General features: G+C 41.8%; 1 protein-coding gene across 1 annotated transcript in view; it reads right to left on the reverse strand.

The window, feature by feature from the left end:
* The window catches only part of LOC118795858 (TLE family member 5-like), a 21,526-nt gene extending 5,256 nt beyond the window's left edge, over positions 1 to 16,270 (reverse strand). Inside the window, exons 1-4 of the mRNA XM_036554611.1 lie at positions 15,319 to 16,270; positions 4,986 to 5,083; positions 2,073 to 2,136; positions 219 to 263 (exon numbers count right to left, since the gene is read on the reverse strand). Of these exons, the coding sequence (XP_036410504.1) occupies positions 219 to 263; positions 2,073 to 2,136; positions 4,986 to 5,083; positions 15,319 to 15,345 (234 nt within the window). The 5' untranslated portion in view covers positions 15,346 to 16,270. The remainder of the gene's footprint in view (positions 1 to 218; positions 264 to 2,072; positions 2,137 to 4,985; positions 5,084 to 15,318) is intronic.
* Between the last annotated feature and the right edge of the window lie 3,866 nt (positions 16,271 to 20,136).

The following is a 20,136-nucleotide window of genomic DNA, read 5'->3' on the forward strand; positions in this document are numbered from 1 at the left end:
TCATCTGGTGGAAGTATTGCATGGTTCTGTTGCCCTGCTCTACGCACTCAAACCACAACACTTTGAGGAAACAAACACAGAGACCCATAAAGAATTTATTTTCCAAAACCCACATGATCTCTTTGTGAGCCTCATAAAGATTTGGTGCCTTTTTATGGAAGCTTGACGGTCATTAGAGGGAAAAAACAGGACACACAAGTGAATGCTAAAGAACTTACCTGTTTGTGCATTTCAATGTTCAGCCCATATGACATTTCATAGTACTGTGAACAAGAAAAAATATGCTGTTAAGACAAATATATATGCATATTTAGTTTTTTTTTCTTTTTTTTTTTAGTTTAACTGATGACAGACTTATGCAGTACCTCACACAGCTTATAAAGGGAATGATTCTAAATGAGAAACAGAAGTGACGCCAGCCAAGGGGTTGTTAAACAGTTACATCCAGCCTGTTTAGTCTGAGATGGCTTAAACTGCCAACGGAAAGCAGGGCTATTTACAGCTGCTTGTGTTTAGTGTAAATGTGGCCAATAGCAGGCATTAGCCAGAATTAGCCTTTTTAATCGACACCTCTCACAGTGACAGGAAAGAACAAAGGGCAAATAAACACAATAAACAATTACAGCCGGTTGAGAGGGAGAGAATGATCTCTCCAAGCCGCACGTCCCAATTAGGGGTCGGGAGCTCTGGCCTGCACAGTGGTACATTGGAGGATGTAAGCGTGATGTGGTACAGATTATATTAAACCCAAGGAATCAACCAGGCAGAGGAAGAATATCAGACCCCAAGCAGGAAAAAATCAGATTAAAAGGGAGATTCAGAGCACAAGTAATATGATACGAAGACAGACAGAGCAAGAGTCGAAAAGAAGGAAGAAAAAGAGAAATTTCAGAAAGAAAGACAAAAGGAAATGGTGCCTCTGATATCTGATATCAGTTCATCTGCAAATGGCCTGTTTCATTTTTCCTTTAAACAACACAGTTTTATATTATAGCATGTCACTCTTGGTACAATACTGTCAGAAATGAACCCTTGCTCAGTCTGGATAAAACCAGTGTTAGACTTTTTAAAGAGAGAGCCAGCTCCCAGAGAATCGCATTCACACTTCAGAACAACACGGACCTGGTCAATCTCAAAAAGAGAGTTCAAACATAAAAAGTCAAAGTGTGAAGAGACCTCTGAGCAATTCAGGCATAAACGATGGCTAAAAGTTTGACAGTTGTATTATGTGTAAGTGTATGTACAATGGAGTCTGTTTATTACTAAAATGACATCCACAGAAGATTTCCATCTGGCATTCCATAAACTCTGGTTCAACACCTCTTGAAAACTTTAATTTTGCCAATCACACCTACAATGTTTGACTCAGTATCAAGTATCAAGCATCAGCAGCACCAACACCAGAATGACCTGCAATATTAACACTTAATACAAAGTGTTGCACTGCTGACACCATACAGACCCCCTCAGCCAAGTGAATCAAACTCTCGCCCCTGAGCTTCAGAGCTCAAATAAATACTCCCAGCAGCAAAAATGAGAACCATATATTTGAATCTAGAAAACAGTTACGGACTATAACAGCCAAACAAAAATTCTAAAAAGAATATTATCAGTCTGATTTCCGAAGGAGAGAGAGAGGAACAGTCAATTGAGGAGGAAGGAAGGAAAGCTCAAAGGAGGAAAAAAAGGACAAAGAAAGATAACAGGAGAACATAAAGGTACAGAATAGGCAAGGGGGGGTGATTCTCTGCGCTTTGTGGGAATCACAGACCCAGTCAAACAAAGACGGCTGAGGAGATTGCTTTGAAATTACCAATATTTCACCGCAATCAAAATCAATTCTACTTCACATGCACTCTGCATTTGGGCTGAATAGGTAAGGTGTTGGTAACATAATTTAAATTTGTTTGTTTTTTTTCTATGCACCAACATGGTTATTTACTGAAACATGCAAACCAATTTAAGTTTAAATCGGAATCACTACACACTTTTTACTAACTGCTATTTAAATGAAAATGTGTGTGTAACACAAACCAAAACAGACTTTCCATTCCTGTGAATGTCACACTTACCATAATATAGTGCCGCTGCATTTCGGACTTCTCGCTAGCGAGCTTGTCACATTCCAGCTTCAGACTGACAGGGAGAAGAGGGACAGGCCAGTTAGTCAATCACAGGAATGGTTTCACATTCACGGCTTAAATACTTAAATACTACTTGCTTCTGCTCATCTGCTCTACATATACATATGTTTGTGTGTGTATATACACACACACACACACACACATTATATACATCTTATAGATTGGTGGGGCATCGCCCCTACATATACGGCAACAACCTCATATGGCCACATAATAAATACCCAAACTTCATTTTCTTCCTTGTATTCTTTTTCTCTTCATTTACATCACATCGTACCATCATCTAAAATTGTACACTCTCATATTCAGCCAGTTGCCACCTGTGTCCACTGTAGCCAACTGCAAGTCATTTTTTGTCTAGAAAAGATATGATGGCCATCTCTGTTGTGCATGAAAGCTAATTAGCTAATTAGCTAACTGAGCTACAGATCAAAAGATTAATAAGTAGCTGAGTTGTATACATGACTAATTTGGCATTTGCGTACGTGCGTGTGTGTGTGTGTGTGTGTATTCACTATACAGACTCATCTGTAGTGGCTTGTGACCTTGAAATAAATGAGGCAGCAATCTCACATTTAAACTGATCAGCACTAAACCTGCTTTTGCTTGTAGCATTTGAGCCACAACTGAATATGGCTTTCACAGTATTCTATCCTACCGAAGCACTGGCAGCAATGGCGCCCACAGCAATTTTAATTACCGCTCCCTGCAGTTGTCTGAAAGTGTGCACATGCATGTCAGAAAGAGAGAGAGCAAAGGCAGTGAATATCAGCTAATACACCAGTCAAATGTTTGCACTTTCCAAGGCATCAATTGCATGTAATTGAGGATGGCACTGTACGTCCTTCGAGCGAAGACATCTACGCTACAGAACTGCAAAAGCTGCCCTGCATAAGGATGCCTGATAAGTAAAATAAAAATAAAAGAGTGTGCGTGTTTGTGTGAGTCAGTGAGTGAGTGTTTGTGTCCCCGTTTGTGAGTATTTTTGGGCAAGAGTGTATGTGTATGTCCCTGCATGTTTGTGTGTCTGTGTATCCCTGTGTGTGAGTATGTGTGTGTGTGTGTGTGTGTGTGTGTGTGTGCGTGTCTTCAGCCACTCCTACAGTCTGCCACTTCCACTTTGCCTAATCCCTCTCTTGCCTTCGAACTCCAGCAACAGGCTTTGGGTTGCCATGACAACCACCCTACTGCTGCAATAGCTGATAGCGACCCTCAATTAACCGGCGCTCAGCTTCACTGGGCTGTGATTGGTGGAGGGGGTGCTGAGGGCCGTGATTGGTGGAGGCAGTCTGGAGGTGGGGGCCTGTGATTGGTGGAGACCGTGCAGCGGCGTGGGGGGCTGTGACTGCAAGGGGACATGCTGTGTGCTATGACTGGCGGAAGATGTGTGGTGGGGCTCTTTGTTGGTGCACACATCTACAGCAACGTCACAATGCTGCCATTACCACACACATCTGAAAGTTCTCCGATGACCATAGCTTTCCTCACACGTGCCTCTGATCAAGGAGGCACCCCAATGTCAATGTAATCACATACGCAATCTTACTGAATCAGATTTCTAAGGAAAATCAAAAATTAGTTCTTGAACAAAGCTGACTGATATTTGCTGACAATCAATCTTTTAAATGCACTTTGGAAAAAAATAACTTTATAAAAGGTGTGTGTCAAATTTATGCTTAAAACACACATAAGGCCCTATAACACATCCATCATAGCTCATCGCACTGGCCAATCCTGACAACTTCAGGAGCTCTGACTCCTGGAGTTACGGTGAGCAGTAGGGAGAGGTACCCACTGATGCACCCCATGTCATCGTAACTCCCCACAACCCCCTTAAAAAGCACACCTCACCAATCTCCTGCTGAGTACATCATAGTCCCCCTTCACCAATAACACTACACCAAATTACTGGGGGTCAAGCCACAGCTGGAACTGAACAGCTGACTGGAACAATAACTTACATTGTTCTAATGAATATGGTAACCACACCAAAAGTTCAGATTTTGCTGTCCAGAAAATCTCACAGGTTATAAGCTCATGTCGTAAGAACATAGCATTTACAGTGATTGCAGAAATACCACCGGCAAATGCCTGTGTTTTTCTCAACAAACACCTATTATTCTTTTAATGCTTCCAGTGTGTTGAAGTGTAAACTACATTCCTTAAAGTCAAGACAGCATAAAAAATGTGGCCTGTAACAGAAAGAAATCACTAACAAAGTACTGAACAAAAAAGATTTTCTTTGAAACTAGAAAAATTGGATCTCCAATAAATGAATCAAAATGGTTCATTTAAATTCCCATGATATTTTAGAAACATACCTGTCCAATTCTGTGATTTTTTTCTAGTTTCTCCAACTAAAGTCTATTACAGTGTGGTTACGAAATGAGATTCTCTGTGCAGGGTGAATCACACAAAGACTGGACTGTGTTTGAATACTTCAGATGGGAGAGAGAGTGCTTCATAATCCCCATAACGTGTGGAGCTGCGAAACAATCTCTTGTCTAAACCAGTCAAAAGACTGGTTTATTGCTCTTCACGATAAAACAGTACAAATGGTTTAAATGACTTATCACACATAACCTAACTCGACCTGTTCTGGAGTTAAATAATCAGCATGAAGTATACATTTTGGTAGTCGGTGTCACCTGTGTCACTGGTAGCACCAGTAAGCAAGCAAAGGCTCATTTTTCAGATTTCCCTCCAGAGGCCTTGCAAGACATGATGCCTAGGTATCAGGTAAATATCCAAAACAAACACATGATATAAAAGCCAAAGGTGTTTGGCTCAACTTCAGTGAAACTATGAGGTTAGAAAGCTACCTGTACCCCCAGGACCCACCTGTGGTACTGTGCTTGGAGAAACTGGAACTCATCTTTGATTCGATCGCAGGAGTCGGAGGTCGTGAACTTCAACTGTTGCGATGACTGGGATGAAGCCTGTAAGGAAATTAATCAGTTAAATAAAATGAAAATACTGTCAAAGAACCACATATTTTTCCATCACTCTGCGTAAACAACAATGCTCATATTACACTTCGGTTGAGACACATTTAGCCACATTGTCATTCTGTTATGTTCCTGTCAGCTACCTGTACACACATCACTTCCATTAGAAGCATAGCAATACAGAGACCTTATTTGGTAAGAGTACAATATATTAACACCGCAATATGGTTAATATATATTTATAATGGGGGGAGTGGGTTACCTAATGCAAAACACATGTGCAGCTTTACTTGTGTGCAGATGTGTGGCAAGTCTGCTCTGTTGATAGCAAAGGGAGTGAATTTTTAAAAACCCAGTTACAACAATACCACTATTTGTGGGATATGAGAAAGATTGAGCTAGTCCAGCTGGATGGAGGAGCCCCCAAAGGAAGAGGAAGCTGTCACCTTGAATAAGAAAATTAAACTTCCTGACAGAAATTATTCACTGGAGAACATTCTACTCTGTTCCTCCAAATATTCATTTATCATTTAAATCACTTTGTTGGACTGAAGAATACAGAGTTACTTTTTAAATCCAAAAATCTTCCCTAAGTACTTATGTGTCATGGGACACTTTTATCTGAAAGTATATTTAAGCTTTCAAATGACACAGTAATGCACAGGATTTTGTCAGGTAAAGAATAATGGCATAATCAAAACTGACTAAAGGGAAAAATGAATATAACTAAACTGCAAAAACCTTTTTGTCAAAACATTTTTTATGAAACACATTTTATACAGAACATAAAGTAATTATATTTTCACTTCTGAGACAACCTATCCCCTGGGTCCAGAATCTCAGAATACTTCTCTGGTTCATAAGACAGTACGCCATTTTACAACGCCTCTAACATGGGACTAGTAGTTATGTGGCACTTATGAGATTTGGAAGAGACAGTCAAGCGATTTTAAGATTTTAAAAGTGCTTTTAGTCATACGATTGGCACATCACCTGCAAAAAAAAGTCTGCTGCACTGGCCTTGCAAAGCAATAAATCTGACAACTTCCTTTGTAATATTAAAGCCAAGGCATAATGGTAAAGGTTCTGAAGTGAAAACTGAAGTGCCACTCATGTCCTTACGCAATAATCAGACTGACAGTAAGGATAACTAGAGAGTGTCATCTCAATATCTGAAGTTTCCTAAAATGGCTACATCCAATATTTGAATGCAAGATGGTGGAAAAACACAACCTATTAATGAGGCACCAGGCTTCCTATTGGTTTCACCACACATCAACTAATTAACTTTCAACTGCTTTACCTGACAATAGTGGAGGTGATTCTGGGATCTATGTGTATGTCAGGAGGACTGAACTCACAATGAACTGTGCTTATGTAATGTAAAAGGGTACTTATTATTAGCCATAATAATGTTATACCTACACAGACATTGTGTAAATTTAATGAAAAAGTTTAATGAGGAGGGTTGATTCCCCAGCCTTATTCTACTGTATGAGAGTGCTGTTTAGCTCCATTATGGCAGACGTATATACACAGATACCGCCTATCTAATTCTAACCTTTAACACTTACTGAAGGATTGTGTCAACCACCGTCTTGTCTCCAAGAAGTTAATATGGGATGGATTTAGATATCCATCAATTGCTTCCCATGAAGTACAGGACCAGTATTGCTAAATTAACATAGGACATAACACTGAAAAGTGGACTGAATCATGTATACAAGTTCCATAAACTCTAACACAGGTGTTCACAATATATGCCACCAGCAGGAAGGCTCTTTTTGACTGACCAAACAACCTGCCGCCAATGAACAGCTCTCCCAATGACCTACGGGCAATTACCAGCCTGCCCAACCTCCTGCAGGCAATAAAGAGCCAGTTTAATGACTTGTAGCTAATGAACAGCCTACCCAACGTCCTGAAGCCAGTGAACAGCCCGCCACATGACCCTGCAGCCAATGAACAGCCTGCACAATGACCTGCAGCCAATGAACAGCCCACCCAAGAGGAGAACAGTCCAAATTCTGTATAATAACTACACCTACTGAATATACTCTTGGAATGTGCGTTAGCATTATTGTTCTTGCTAAAACAAAATAAGGTAGAACTGAGATAAGTCAGTAAATGAAAAGGGTTTAATAATCACTGTGAACTTTTAATACATATTCATTCTTTAAACTTTGGAACAAGCACATGTCCTTAACAGCAATTTTGGAAAATAGGTCTGAGTGGCACCTTTTGTGCTATCATGCTCATATCCTTTCAGTCACTGTAGAACTACCTTGCTGGCATGAAAATTATTCACTACTACACCTCCAGATCTTACCTATGCAACACAAACCCCCTTCTAAAATGCAGAGCTCTGATTCTGCTATGTGCCTGGAAGATTAAATTAAAATATCAAAAAGCCTGGTGAACTGGTCAGCCAATTAAGTGTCTCAAGTGACTAAATGAGATTTCTAATCTCAGTAAATTCCACCCTTTCTCTTCTTGCAAAAAACTCTAAATTACCATCTGAGTCCATCCTACTTAAATCAGAGCATACCTAAGAAACGGAGTAGAGGAAGTCAATAGCAAAAAAAAAAAAGCTTTTTTTCCCTTCATCACAGCATGGCACTTCCACAACACAAGAAGAGGTGGGCATTCATCTGATATTCAGGCTAAAAGAGTAGAGCCTTTTGTACAAAACTGCAGCTTCAAGGGGAGTCCGCAGGTAATCCCTTCTGTTAACCCTTAACACAAGCCAGAGCTGAACACAGTGCTGCCATTTTATGCGGTCTAGCTCCCCCCCATTTTCAACATCTTATTTGTACAAAGAGACAGGCTACTGAGAAATTACTTGCATTTTTCACTTGAGAGTATGTTCAGTGAATAAATCTTGACCTTCACCACTCCCCTTTTTTAACATTTCTAACATCTCTACCAAGGCACATTAACTGGTCAAGAAAATCAAGCTTCCAGCTCATCGTTAAAATTTTAGAAACCGGGAAATACAAATCTGTGAAATAAATGCTGGTGGTGCCTTCGCCCGTGACGGTGACAGAGGCGGTGAGGAGGACGGTAAGCACTCTGCCTGTAGAGCATCACTAATCTCCCTACAATACATCTAACCGCAGCACGACCGTAACGACCCATCAGCGACATCCACAAAGAGCTCCCCTGTACCTCTGCCAGGCAAGCGTGCTTTCCTCAGAATGACAGGGCACAGTGTGTTTGAGGCCCGAACAAGGCGGCGGCCTCAGCACTGACCTGGGTATTATAATGCAAACGGGGGACGCCAATCCTGTCCAAGGCTGTAATCTGAATCGTGACCGTCACCTCTAGATATGTGACCTTACCTTAGTGTTGGCCCTTGTGTGCCACTGGACAGTTGAGCCCACGTCCAGCACTGGGATGATTGCAGGTTGCTGGCAGATTGCATTTATGGCCGAAATGACTGGAATTCTAAACTGAATTACATTCAGTTTCAGTGTAGTATTGTGTTAAGGAGCAGGGGACGTAACAGAAAGGTTGCTGGTTCAATTCCCCACTGAGTCACTGCTGCTGTACCCCTAGGCAAGGTACTTAGCCCAGAATTTCCTCAGTAAATATCCAGCTGCATCAATGGATAAAACTGAAACCTATGTAAGTTTCTCTGGATAAGACTATCTGTTAAATAACAATAATGTAATGTCTAAACTGAATAAAACCTCTTGCTCACAAACAGGCCTGTAACTGGCCAGAATCAGAGCCAAATTTCCACATGGTATGTGTTGCTCTTAGCTTACAGTGAAAAGGTAAAGTACTTTTTTTCCAGTGCTCTGCTCACTGCACCAAAGCCCAGCTTCAGTGTTTTCACAGCTGCCCAGGATATGAAGAGGCCTGGCAGCACGGGTAAAACAGAACTCAATCTTGCCGCTTTGTTTTCTTTATTGTTATCAATACAACTCCTTTCTTCCTCCACTTTCACTGCCATCAGCGCCATCTTCATGGTTTCCACAGCGAGGAGGGGGGGTGGGGAGGATGGCGGTGTATGTGTATGTGTGTGTGTGTGTGTGTGTGTGAGTGTGAGTGTTTTGCTGAGCTGACTGCGCGCTTCTGAGGCAGGGTTTGTGTGAGTCCATTGGGAATTGGGGGAGGGTCCCATAATCCTCCACCTTGCACTGCTAAAAATCAATTAGCACACCCGCTACGAAAATCAATATCACCTGTGACCTCAAACCCCCCCGCCGCGCCTCCCACAGAGAGACGAGTTCAGAGCGGAATGATTGTGATGCTAATGAGCAGCTCTGTCCTTAACGACCCAGACATCTGCTGCACTGTGTGGAAAGACCTGATTCAATTTGTTCCCCAGAAACTAAACGCAGACGAGACCCGAGGGGCCAGGGATATATGTGTGTGTGTGTGTGTGTGTGTGTGTGTGTGTGTGTGTATGTGTGTGTGTGTGTGTGCGTGCATTCATGCAGAGGCAGAAAGCATGTCTGTGAACAATCATTACTGAAGCTGTATGTGTGTATGTGTGTGTGTGTGTGTGTGTGTGTGTGTGTGTGTGTGTGTGTGTGTGTGTTCACACAATATCACTGTTATTAAAAAAGCAGTGTGACAGTACATCTAATAGGAAACGGAGGGAAAAAGAATGGCAAAGAGCAGGTATGTGACTGTTGCTCAATGGAAATAAATGTGTGTGTGTGTGTGTGTGTGTGTGTGTGTGTGTGTATTGGTATGAGAGTGTGTATGTGCGTGTGGTGGGGTGGGGCTCTTGTTGTCTGCCAGAGCAGGGGCCAAGGAGGATTAACCCTCGCTCAGCTGGGTGCTTTTGTAGAAAAAGCAGGGGGCTGTCTGGTTAATTCAAGAGGGCTTAATAATGCCTCAAATGCCCCACCCCCCCATTACATCTGAGAGGAAGAACATAATACAGAAAGACAAGCACAGAGCATGTGTGTGTCTGTATGAGTGTGCACAAGAGATTTGTGTCTGTGTGTGTGTGTGCAAATGTGTGTGTGTCTATGAGTGTACATAAAAGTGTGTGTGTGTGTGTGTGTGTGTGTGTGTGTGTACAGTGTTTGTGTTGCTGTGTACCAGAGTAAAGATCAGATTCATAAAGGGATTTGTATGGCCTCCACCCCCACTTCCTCTGCATCTTTCTGAATGCAGCGTGGAGGAAACCAAAGCACACACACAGGCTTTAATCTTCAGACACAGCATTCACACACCGGAGGGCTGTGCGGTATCAAAGCAGCGCAGCGTAGCCAAACGGACACGGCAGTGACTGTCACATGACTGGCACTTTCCTCACAAAGCCCTTATGCTTTAGCACTACAGAGCCGCCTCTTCAGTTCAGTGGCACAGCGAGTTAAGGGGGTCACTGGGGTTTGCAAACACAAACTGCTGGTTTGCGGGGGCGGGCACACCCCATGACAGAAATGAGAGTTTGTTTAAACCCCCTCCGGGGTTTCAGAGTATTCTGAAAGCAGTTGGGCTCTGACTGATAGTTTCTGGTCCCATATGACATATGGCATCGTGGCACTGTGGTAAGGAGCAGGGCTTGTGATCGAAAGGTTGCTGGATCGATTCCCTGCTGGGGCGCTGCTGCTCTACCCTTGGGCAAGGTACTTAACCCACAACTGCCTCAGTAAATATCCAGCTGTATAAAAGGATAAAATTGTAACCTATGTAAGTCGTTCTGGATAATGACATCTGCTAAATGACAATAATGTAATGTAATGTAATAAGGATTTACACCACTGACCACACCTGATGCAAAAAAAAAAATAAATAAATAAAAAAATCAGAACACGAAATGCCTCCTACCAAAGGCTATATACTGCTGACACCTTATCTCTATCACCCACCGAAGCAACGGTGTGCAAATACACACTGCTATCAGGACAAGCTGTGCTTCGATAACAGGGGGTGGGGGTTGCTGGGTAACGGGGAGTGATGCCCATCCATTGTAGGTTTTTTTTTTTTTTTTTTAACAAAAATGTGAGTTCCCTTCCACACAGTAGCCTTGCGGGAGGAAAACCCAGTCTGGCTGAACAGAAATGATAAAATACAGACTGATGAAGACAAAAAAAATACTCTGACTGCCTCCATTTTGACATTTTTATCCCAAACAGTAGAAGAAAAACAACACATGTAGAAATAACAAAAGTGCATCCTGGGTAAAAATATGCTTCGGCAATTAAGAGAGCCCAAGCGTTCAGGCCTCACATTCACCTCCCTCTGCCACATCTTCATAATGACTAATAATTCTCATTATCTTTATAACTCTACGAACCATTAAAACATTTCCTCAGACATATCTGTCCACTGGAGGGTGGAATGCAGAGGCACTGGGGGAGGTGGGGGGAGGGTTTGAGTGACAGCTGCTTATAGGATCGTACAATTACTGAGACTCTGAAAATCACTGTGCTAAATCAGTAATCCGCGCTTTTAATCCTGTGCGCTGGGTCTTATTACTCCAAACAAGAAGCATAAGGGCACTCAATTGGATTAGAACGCACAGCCGGAGGGTTCTGCACGGCCACAGAAAAGCGCTGGGAGAGTATGCAGGTGTAAAGGCACTCAAAAGCAGCACCCCACTCAGTTCTTAAACCTGCAACATCGGGGGCGCAAACGTACCGCACCACAGCGCTGTGGCAGGCTGCCAAAATGCACGCACGGGACAGAATACACATCCCAATTCAGCTAGTCTGATTTACACTGGAGGTAATCCATCGCCCCGCAAAACCTGGGGACTAATACTTCTAAAAGGGTTTTCACAGTTATTTTCATTAATATTTGTGAAGGAGTGCCTAAGAACCCTGCACAGAGCGAATGCAAACTCTGAACAGTTATTGGCACTGATTTTTTTTTTCCCATGCAGGGATTTAGGGAAAAAAAGTGAGCATTTGATCATCTGATCTCGTGAGCCCCAGAATAATCTAACATCAGATTGTCGGAGGTGCACGTCCCTTCTCTGGCTGGCCCGCTGCATGCAGCGAGCGAAAGGTCAGGACTCTTCCACACACACCGAGAGGCTCGACAAAGCAAAACCTGAGAAACTCATTATCACGCTTCCTCTGTCCCTGCGCAACAGGAGAAGGAGGAGACATGGCTGGGAGTCAAGGTGCAGGCAACACAACCCCCCCCCCCACAGACTGCTCCCAGCAGCCAAGGTCTGTAAAGCCTCCAGGCAAATCCTCTGGTCTGGTGGCTTCATGTCTATAACAAGCAGGAGACTCTCCGAGCTGAGCAGCTCCAGGAGGGAGGCACAGGGCAGCAATTTAATAGTCATTACATTACATTATTGGCATTCAGATGTCGCTCTTATCCAGAGTGACTTACATGGGTTACAGTTTTTACATGTTGTCCATCTATACAGTTGCATGTTTACTGAGGCAGTTGTGGGTTTAGTACCTTGCCCAAGGGTACAAAAGCAGTGCCCCAGTGGGGAATTGAACCAGCAACCTTTCAATTACAAGTCCTGCTCCTTACCACTGTGCTATACTGCCACCCCATAATAGTCTCTATATACTAGTAATGGGAGAGTCAGGTTCAACAGAGTCCACACATGTCTCTGATCAATGACTCCTAAGAAACAACCACACAACTGGTCTCCACAGCAAAATGGTACATTGGTTTAACTCTTTGAGTCATCAACAGCATATGGCACATTAGGGTTCAGCACACCTCACTCTCCCATTACAGATCTGATCGCAGGGTGACTCTGATAACCCTCCCCAGTCCACACATAGTGGGGAAGGTTGAGAGCTTTATTTTCAACCCAGAGCTTTCTCCCTTATTGTTTCTCTCCTCTATGCAAAGAAAAAAAAGAGAATGAACCTCAGTTTGGGGAAGCAGTACAGAAGGCTCTTCACATTTATGTTCTAATGAGGACCATAATCTCCCCACATAAAACAGGGCGCATTTGGCAGAAAGAGTCTGAGCTGTCTGTGCTGCCAGATAGTTTGCTAAGGGCATCAGCGCTCTTGTGGAAAGCACCTCCACTCAGCAGTGGCATCATTAACACACGCTCCCCCCCTCCCCACATCTCCACACCTGTTCTCAGCCCACACACTGCCTGCCAATCAACTCCCACAATGCCAATTACAGCACTGGCCCCTGGCACAGCCCTCCCCGCCAGTATTAACTGTCCCTTCATGCCCACACGCTCCAACATAAAAATTACATTGCGGTGTCAAAAGTGACATCATTTCTGTTTGACCTAATGACCAGTTAGACAAGTGAAGAACACAGTCTCAGACGGAATACACAGGCACAGGCAGCGTGTCCCTCCGGCATGGTGTGGTGGCTTGTCAGACAATACGCATACACACACACACACACACACACACACACACACACACTGTCTCAGACAGAATCACATGGTATAGTAGCAGGGCTTGATGCAAGGGCCAGATGCACGTTCATTTGCCGGACCAACATTTGCCAGTAAAGTCCATTTTACAAATGGAGACCCAAACACATTCAGAGTTTGATATGTTTAGTATCCAAGGTCTGGGTGCAACCTAGGTTAACAATTGTAGGGTCAGGAAGTAGATCACAGTGGTAAAGGCGAGGGCTTGTAACCCACAGTTTGTGAGTCTGCTTCAACAAAAGGCTACTGCCCTTAGGCAAGTTGCTTAACCCCTTAATACATAAATATCCAGGTGTACAAACAGATAACATATAAGACGTGTAAGTCAATCTTGATAAGCGCATCTGCTAGGCAAAAATAACGTAATGCAACCTTAGTACCTAATTTGCTCACAGAGGAAGAGGTATTAGCCTGTAGAGTGAGACACTAACAACCTGTGTTGTTCTCACAGGAAGGTTCTTTCTGTGTTCGTACACGTTGCCATCCAATCAGTCCATAGAAGGATTAATTGTGAGAGTGCACAGGGAAATGGAAAATGGGACATGGAAAGAATGAAATACATATCTCCTCATGTACACTATTAGCGGATCTCAAATGACTATATTATTGAAATATAAGATAATATTTAGGCTAACAATTCTGAAAGATAACAGTGTATTATTGAAGTGTACGTTAAGGTGAAACTGATTCCGTAGAGGTTTTTGACACGCACAATGTGCGTTCACTTGGGTAATTATATGTACCTACTTGCTTTCGTGTGTTCCGTGCTGAACCCATAGAAACAGCACAATCTGTCAATGTCACAGGCAGCAAGTACGTCAAAAGCTATTACTGTGTGGCGGACAACGGTCACAATGTTTTCAGGGGCAGGAAGCCCTAGTCCTGGAGTGCCAGAGAGTTTCTGGTTTCTGTTCCACCCCATCTCAGTCACATAGCTGACTGGATATATTGTATAGGTAAATGAATACAAGTGATCATGCACTCAAGCTACTCTGAATTTCAGATGGCACTGCCTGCATAAATTTGACATATTAACTGATCCACTTGTGTGATGGAAATAATAATAATAAGCTAAAATTGGTAGGTAGGTACCTAGGTACCAACCATCAATCTAGTTAGACTAACAAACATGTATGTAGTTGTATGTAGTTTCTGGATTTGTTAGCCAACAAGTACTCTCTCTGATACTAGCTCGTTAACTTTGTAATTTCAACCTTATAGCTAGTCAGCTGTTCAGCAACGTCGCTATTCCTTGACCTAACTATTCAATTAGCTAACGGCTGGATAAGTTAGGTAACGTTACTCATCTGCTAAACTGTCTGGCGTGCTCACGTTACGCATTCCAGCCATGCACACCGTAGTAGCTAGCTAATGTGGCGATACCGTCCTGGCCAGCTCAAATCCAGCAATCAATGCGCATTCAGTCCAACTCATTGCAGTTCTTGTGCATACAGTCTAGCAAGATAACTGGTCATGCTTGTCTCCTAGTAGCGCCCTACGTCAGATAGTTTGGAATACTGGACTACGCCTGGTACCTGGTTACCTGGTCTGGATTCGACTAAACGTTTTGTTAGCTTATGATTATGATTATGATGCCTATGATTCCTAGCCAACCTATTTTAAATAGATTCGACTTCGTCATCTAAAGCTAGCATCAACCACAAACAAAGGGGAAGACGGGCTGTTAAGACAGGGAAACGAAATGATTGAGGAATGTAAACAAATGCCCGAGGCACATGTAGCTAACGTTAGCGGTCTTGCTTCAACACTGTACCCGGATCAGTCTCAACCCGTTAACTAACACAAGCACACAGCAAACCAAACATTAAAACACAGAATCTTCAGACCACACCAATACGATAATATTTAAATGAACACATACCGAGTGTCTGGATTGTGGAAACATCATGTCAGTTTCTTATTGTGTAGCTATTCCTTTGTGACCAAGATCATGTACGCTTCTGAAAATGAATTTCTCCTTTGTTTCGTTTCCTCAAAAAGAGAAGGAATCTGGGAATGCAATCAAGATTTCGTCCCCTTTGCTGTTCTGTTCGGTTTTGCGATCTGTCACGGTAAACGAAGACCAGACTGATTCCTTTCTTCACCAGAAGGTATTCAGCTAGCTAGCAATCCTGATTTCTCCTCGGATCTGATATCGATCTAGCTAGGTTGCTAGCTACTTAGCAAGCTAGCTTTGTCCATACATTCGTTACTTCACCAGCTTGAAACTAACGTAGCTATAACTCGCTTGCTGGATGGCAGCTGATGTTGACCAGCTAATATAACAGACTAACTAGACAGTTTGTACGTAGTTGTTGGAATAGTCTCCCAACTGCCCGTGATTACTTACTGGCTGGATAAAATATCAAGCCAAAACAATGCAACTTAAACTGACTAGCTTCAGATATTAATGATACACGCGGCTAGCTAGCAACTAATAAACAACAAAAAAGCTTCCTTAGCTACATCAAGCTAACACGGCTGGGTTTTTTAGATCGTATTTTGATGTCCTTTCGTACTTTTATTTAGCTTTCTGGTCAGCTTTCTCGTTAGGTAACGTCTGATAATACGGCCGTCAAGATTCCGGAGAATGCTTTTTGGATGAAATCCGTGGTTTGATAATTGTCTCCCAGCTTCGAGTCCCTTAAGGTAGTTTGCATACACAGGCTTTTACTGAGCAACCATTTCTTGCCGCTGATCTACAAAATGTACGAGACATCGAGGAACGAGCGCCCCATGTGATGTGGGATTGAGGTGGCGCACTGAAGGCCCATTTTAGATGTCAAACGTATAAAATTACAGTTTGCGGAAGTGTCGCTGTTCAGCGTGCCCCCGGAGGAAGGTGAACGCTCTGTTCCTCCTCATACCGAGCGCCGTGTTGTGGGGGCGCGACGGGGGTCGAGCCATAGACTGACTGGACTTTGATTATCCTTTGCTCTTATCGAAAAATAACTGCTATGCGGAAAATCGAAACGGAAAACACCCCCTTGGTTTTTGTCAGCCGACAGAGAGATGCTTTGTAGTTTTTCAGTATGAATGAATAGAATAATAACTTGTTACCCATCAACATAGCTGCGATTGTAACAATGCAATGATCAGTGCAACTTGTAATGTTATTAGTAGTTGCATTTATTTTATGAGTGTAATCACTTTCTGCTGGCTTCATAGCTCAGGTAGACTGCCTACAGTTTTGTTGACATTAATATACATAAGTCACAGCATAGCGACTGTCTCGTTAAAAGGCCAATATTTTAATATGCTTTCTTATTGCCTTGGTCTGGATATTATTGAGTAGGAGGCACTTGCAATTATCGTGTTACATTTTTCCAAAGTCCAAACTCTTGACGTAGTTCCCCACTTAATCATTAATAGTAGAGTGCATTGTACAGTAATTCGGGCACTTGTGTTTTATTTTTCAATCGTACAGTGCACCTACAATAATATGGCGAAAAAACCGGAGTCTCCAGCGGTCAGGAATATCCCCACTCCACACATTAAAATTTGACCACGTTCTGTTTCTTATTACGCCAGGCAGCGAGCAGATAAACCTATCTAGGTTTTATGAGGCACGTCTGAGTGGTGCTAATTGAACGGAACATGGTATAACCTATTTAAATGACTGTCAGTCAGGGTTTATGGTTTAGGGTTTAAGTTACTATATAAATAGGTCTCTGCCGCGAAAAGGCTTAATCTTTTAACATAAAGATATTTTCTAGAATTATTTCATCTACTGAAAGCAGAATTCTATTATCCTGCAATGCCCTCGTGTGGACAAATACCCCACCGCTTGAGCATCGCTATACCCTCAGAACGACAAACCTTCGGTAACAGTCCCTGCGGTATGTCGTTTGTATTTTATTTTCAGTTTTCCTTTGATAAATAAGTCTTTTTATGCTTTGTAATTTTGTCACTTTAAAATGAAAAACAAGTTGTTTTCCTGTGTTATATTATGTATTGCAACAAAATTGTACAAATAGACAAAGGACAAACTGTATAATTTGTGTATGTTTATGGTTTATGTTTTTTCGTGCAGTTTATACATATGAAGTATAAACGTCGTAGGCTAAGCGCAGTGTAGCCGGTTTGGAGAACGTGTAAATGAACTCCTATGTCCTTCTGAGAGGAAGCTTCTAAGACAAAGGAAATCCACGTTTTTTGCTCTGTAAATGTTTATGTTTTATTGCTAATATTTAATATAACTTAATTACGTACAGGAAAACTGTGTACTGTGTATGTTTTCCCCATTTTTGATTCTCAAAAGAAATCCAGACGTGTAATCCGAAGTGTAATTGTTGGAGATCATCTCACAACTTTGGAACTCTTCGCGAAAGAAAAAGTGATGACCCTCAGCTGCCTTAAATATCGTACGTTTAACCTGCTTATTACAAACCTGTCATTTCAAGGTGGTGAAGAGAATGTATTTTCCTTTTTCTACACACAAAAAAAAACCCAGGAAAAGAACCAGACAGACACTCACCAAGTATAGGAACAAATTTTATTCCAATTTAAAACAGATACTTTTTTATTATTTTTCTTTTTTAGGAGAAGGCTATGAAAATCATTTTCATGTTTCAATGAGGTTCAGGCAACAGTGGTTGAAATGAAACAAATACAAAAAAGAAATATGGCTAAAAATACTGTAAATCAATAACCAATAGGACCCCTTTCTGCAGGGTTCTGCAATAATACATATTTCTGAGCCCACCCCTCCCCCCAACCCAAACAAACAGCACATGCAATTAAAATGACAGTTATTTAAAAACAGCAGTTTTTTCAATCTTCTTTAATCTTAAATACAGAATAAAGTCCTTTTCGTTCATTTAATTATTTTATATCACATATTTAGTGTTTTAATCGTTTTAAAAACTGGACCATAAAATACATGGGCCCATTTGATGATTTTCACAACATTGGCACTTGTAAAGAGTCTGGCTCTACAAAGAAAGGGGATTGGCACACTCATTATAGTACATCATTTACATTTGGTATACTTAAAAAATTAACAAAAAAAAAACAAAAACAAATAAAACATTACTTTAAATTTATACACCACTACACGTTGAATCAATCGGTTTTATTTAAAAAAAAAAATCAAATTCAATAAGTGGTCCTAAATACAATAGTGTTCAGGTAATGTATCAGCGTAAAAACAAAGACAACAGAAAAAAAAGCTCAGCTTAAATGTTTCTATATCCATACATATGGACACTGAAGCTTCAGTGTGGATTTCAAGCTAAAGTGACAAATCCATCCATTATGAACACTTGTCTCACAGCACCAGCAAATGTGCTTCAACTGATGACAAAACTCACTCAAACCTGGGCAACCCCACTGGTGCAGTACTGGTTGAGTGCACTGTCAGACTCAACCGAAGACAGAAGCGAATAATATTATGTTGGGAGGGAGAACAAAAACAGCTTCATAATGGAACTCGGGGCCAAACTCCAAGTACCAATCAAATCTTAGCATTTCAAGCCCCTCCCACACCAGAAGGCCAGTCACTCTCTTATTGCAGTGACCGTTTCACAGCGGAACATGGATGCAACCTGCAGCTAACCCTGGCCCTGACGTACCTGTGCCTAACAAGCACTACAACACTTAAAGCTCAGATAAAAAGATGTCAGATGAAGTGGGATGGAAAAAGTTTCTAATGAAAACTCCCCTCAAGACTCTGGCATTCAGTGTTGATTTAGTGCACATAAAAGGGTTTGCCCTTCTGCAAATCTTTTTTAAACTCATATTTTGGATCTGGTGAGAACCATTTCTTTTCTAATGTTAAGTAAATATAACATTAAATTATACAGAATATGTACACATGAGCACAGGCACACAGCTGTGTCCGTTATCCACTAATTTGTGGCAACAACAACCAAGAAAATGGGTCATAGTGTTTTCAATATTCTTAACACAACTAGCAATACTATAGGATCATACAAAACAAAACGGTAGTGGTTTCAGTGCTTCAGATCCAACATTACTGAAACAAAAGCCTTCAGCAAAGGCTTGAATTGGGGGGGTGGGGTTAATGCCTTCAAGAATAAATCAATATAAATCAATTCACTTTGTGCAACTGAAAGCCACCCAACATACTGTACCTCAGAATACATCACAAGCAAACAAAACTATGGTAGAAAAAGACTGAAGGCGTATCTAAAAATGCAAAAAAAGAATCACTTCTATGCAATGTCTACTGGGAATTAAAAAAAAAAAAAAACTGAACTCAAGAACCTGTCATTTGTTATTGGCTTTCTTACTACTCTTTCTGTACAAACCGCAGAAAAAAAATCAAAAGAAAAAGTGTGCTTATCAAGGAGACTGAGTGGACTAAAACTACCCAAGATGCAACGATGCTTGGAGAGGTAGTCATTCAGAGTACACCTGCGAAATTACAGCTTAAGGGAACATGGATGCTATTGTGTTGACTTGTTTTACTCCAAAGCTAGCTGACTGAAGGCTTCTTAAGAGACTGAAACCCGCCCAGCTCCCCTGAGTGGGTCAGTTCCTCTCTGGACTCTCGAGGGGGGTTGATACACTGCCATGGTTTTGTCTCTAACCTCAAAGCTCAGGGATAATAAATAAAATGTGCATAATGCTGCCACCACCACCACATGTCATCAACAAGTGCAGCATCAATGGGCATAAATGGAGTGTTAGAGTGAGAGGGTATTGTCAATCATGGCATTAACATATTGAATTTAAT

This window comes from Megalops cyprinoides, chromosome 20 (genome assembly GCF_013368585.1).
Source record: "Megalops cyprinoides isolate fMegCyp1 chromosome 20, fMegCyp1.pri, whole genome shotgun sequence".
NCBI lineage: Eukaryota > Metazoa > Chordata > Actinopteri > Elopiformes > Megalopidae > Megalops > Megalops cyprinoides.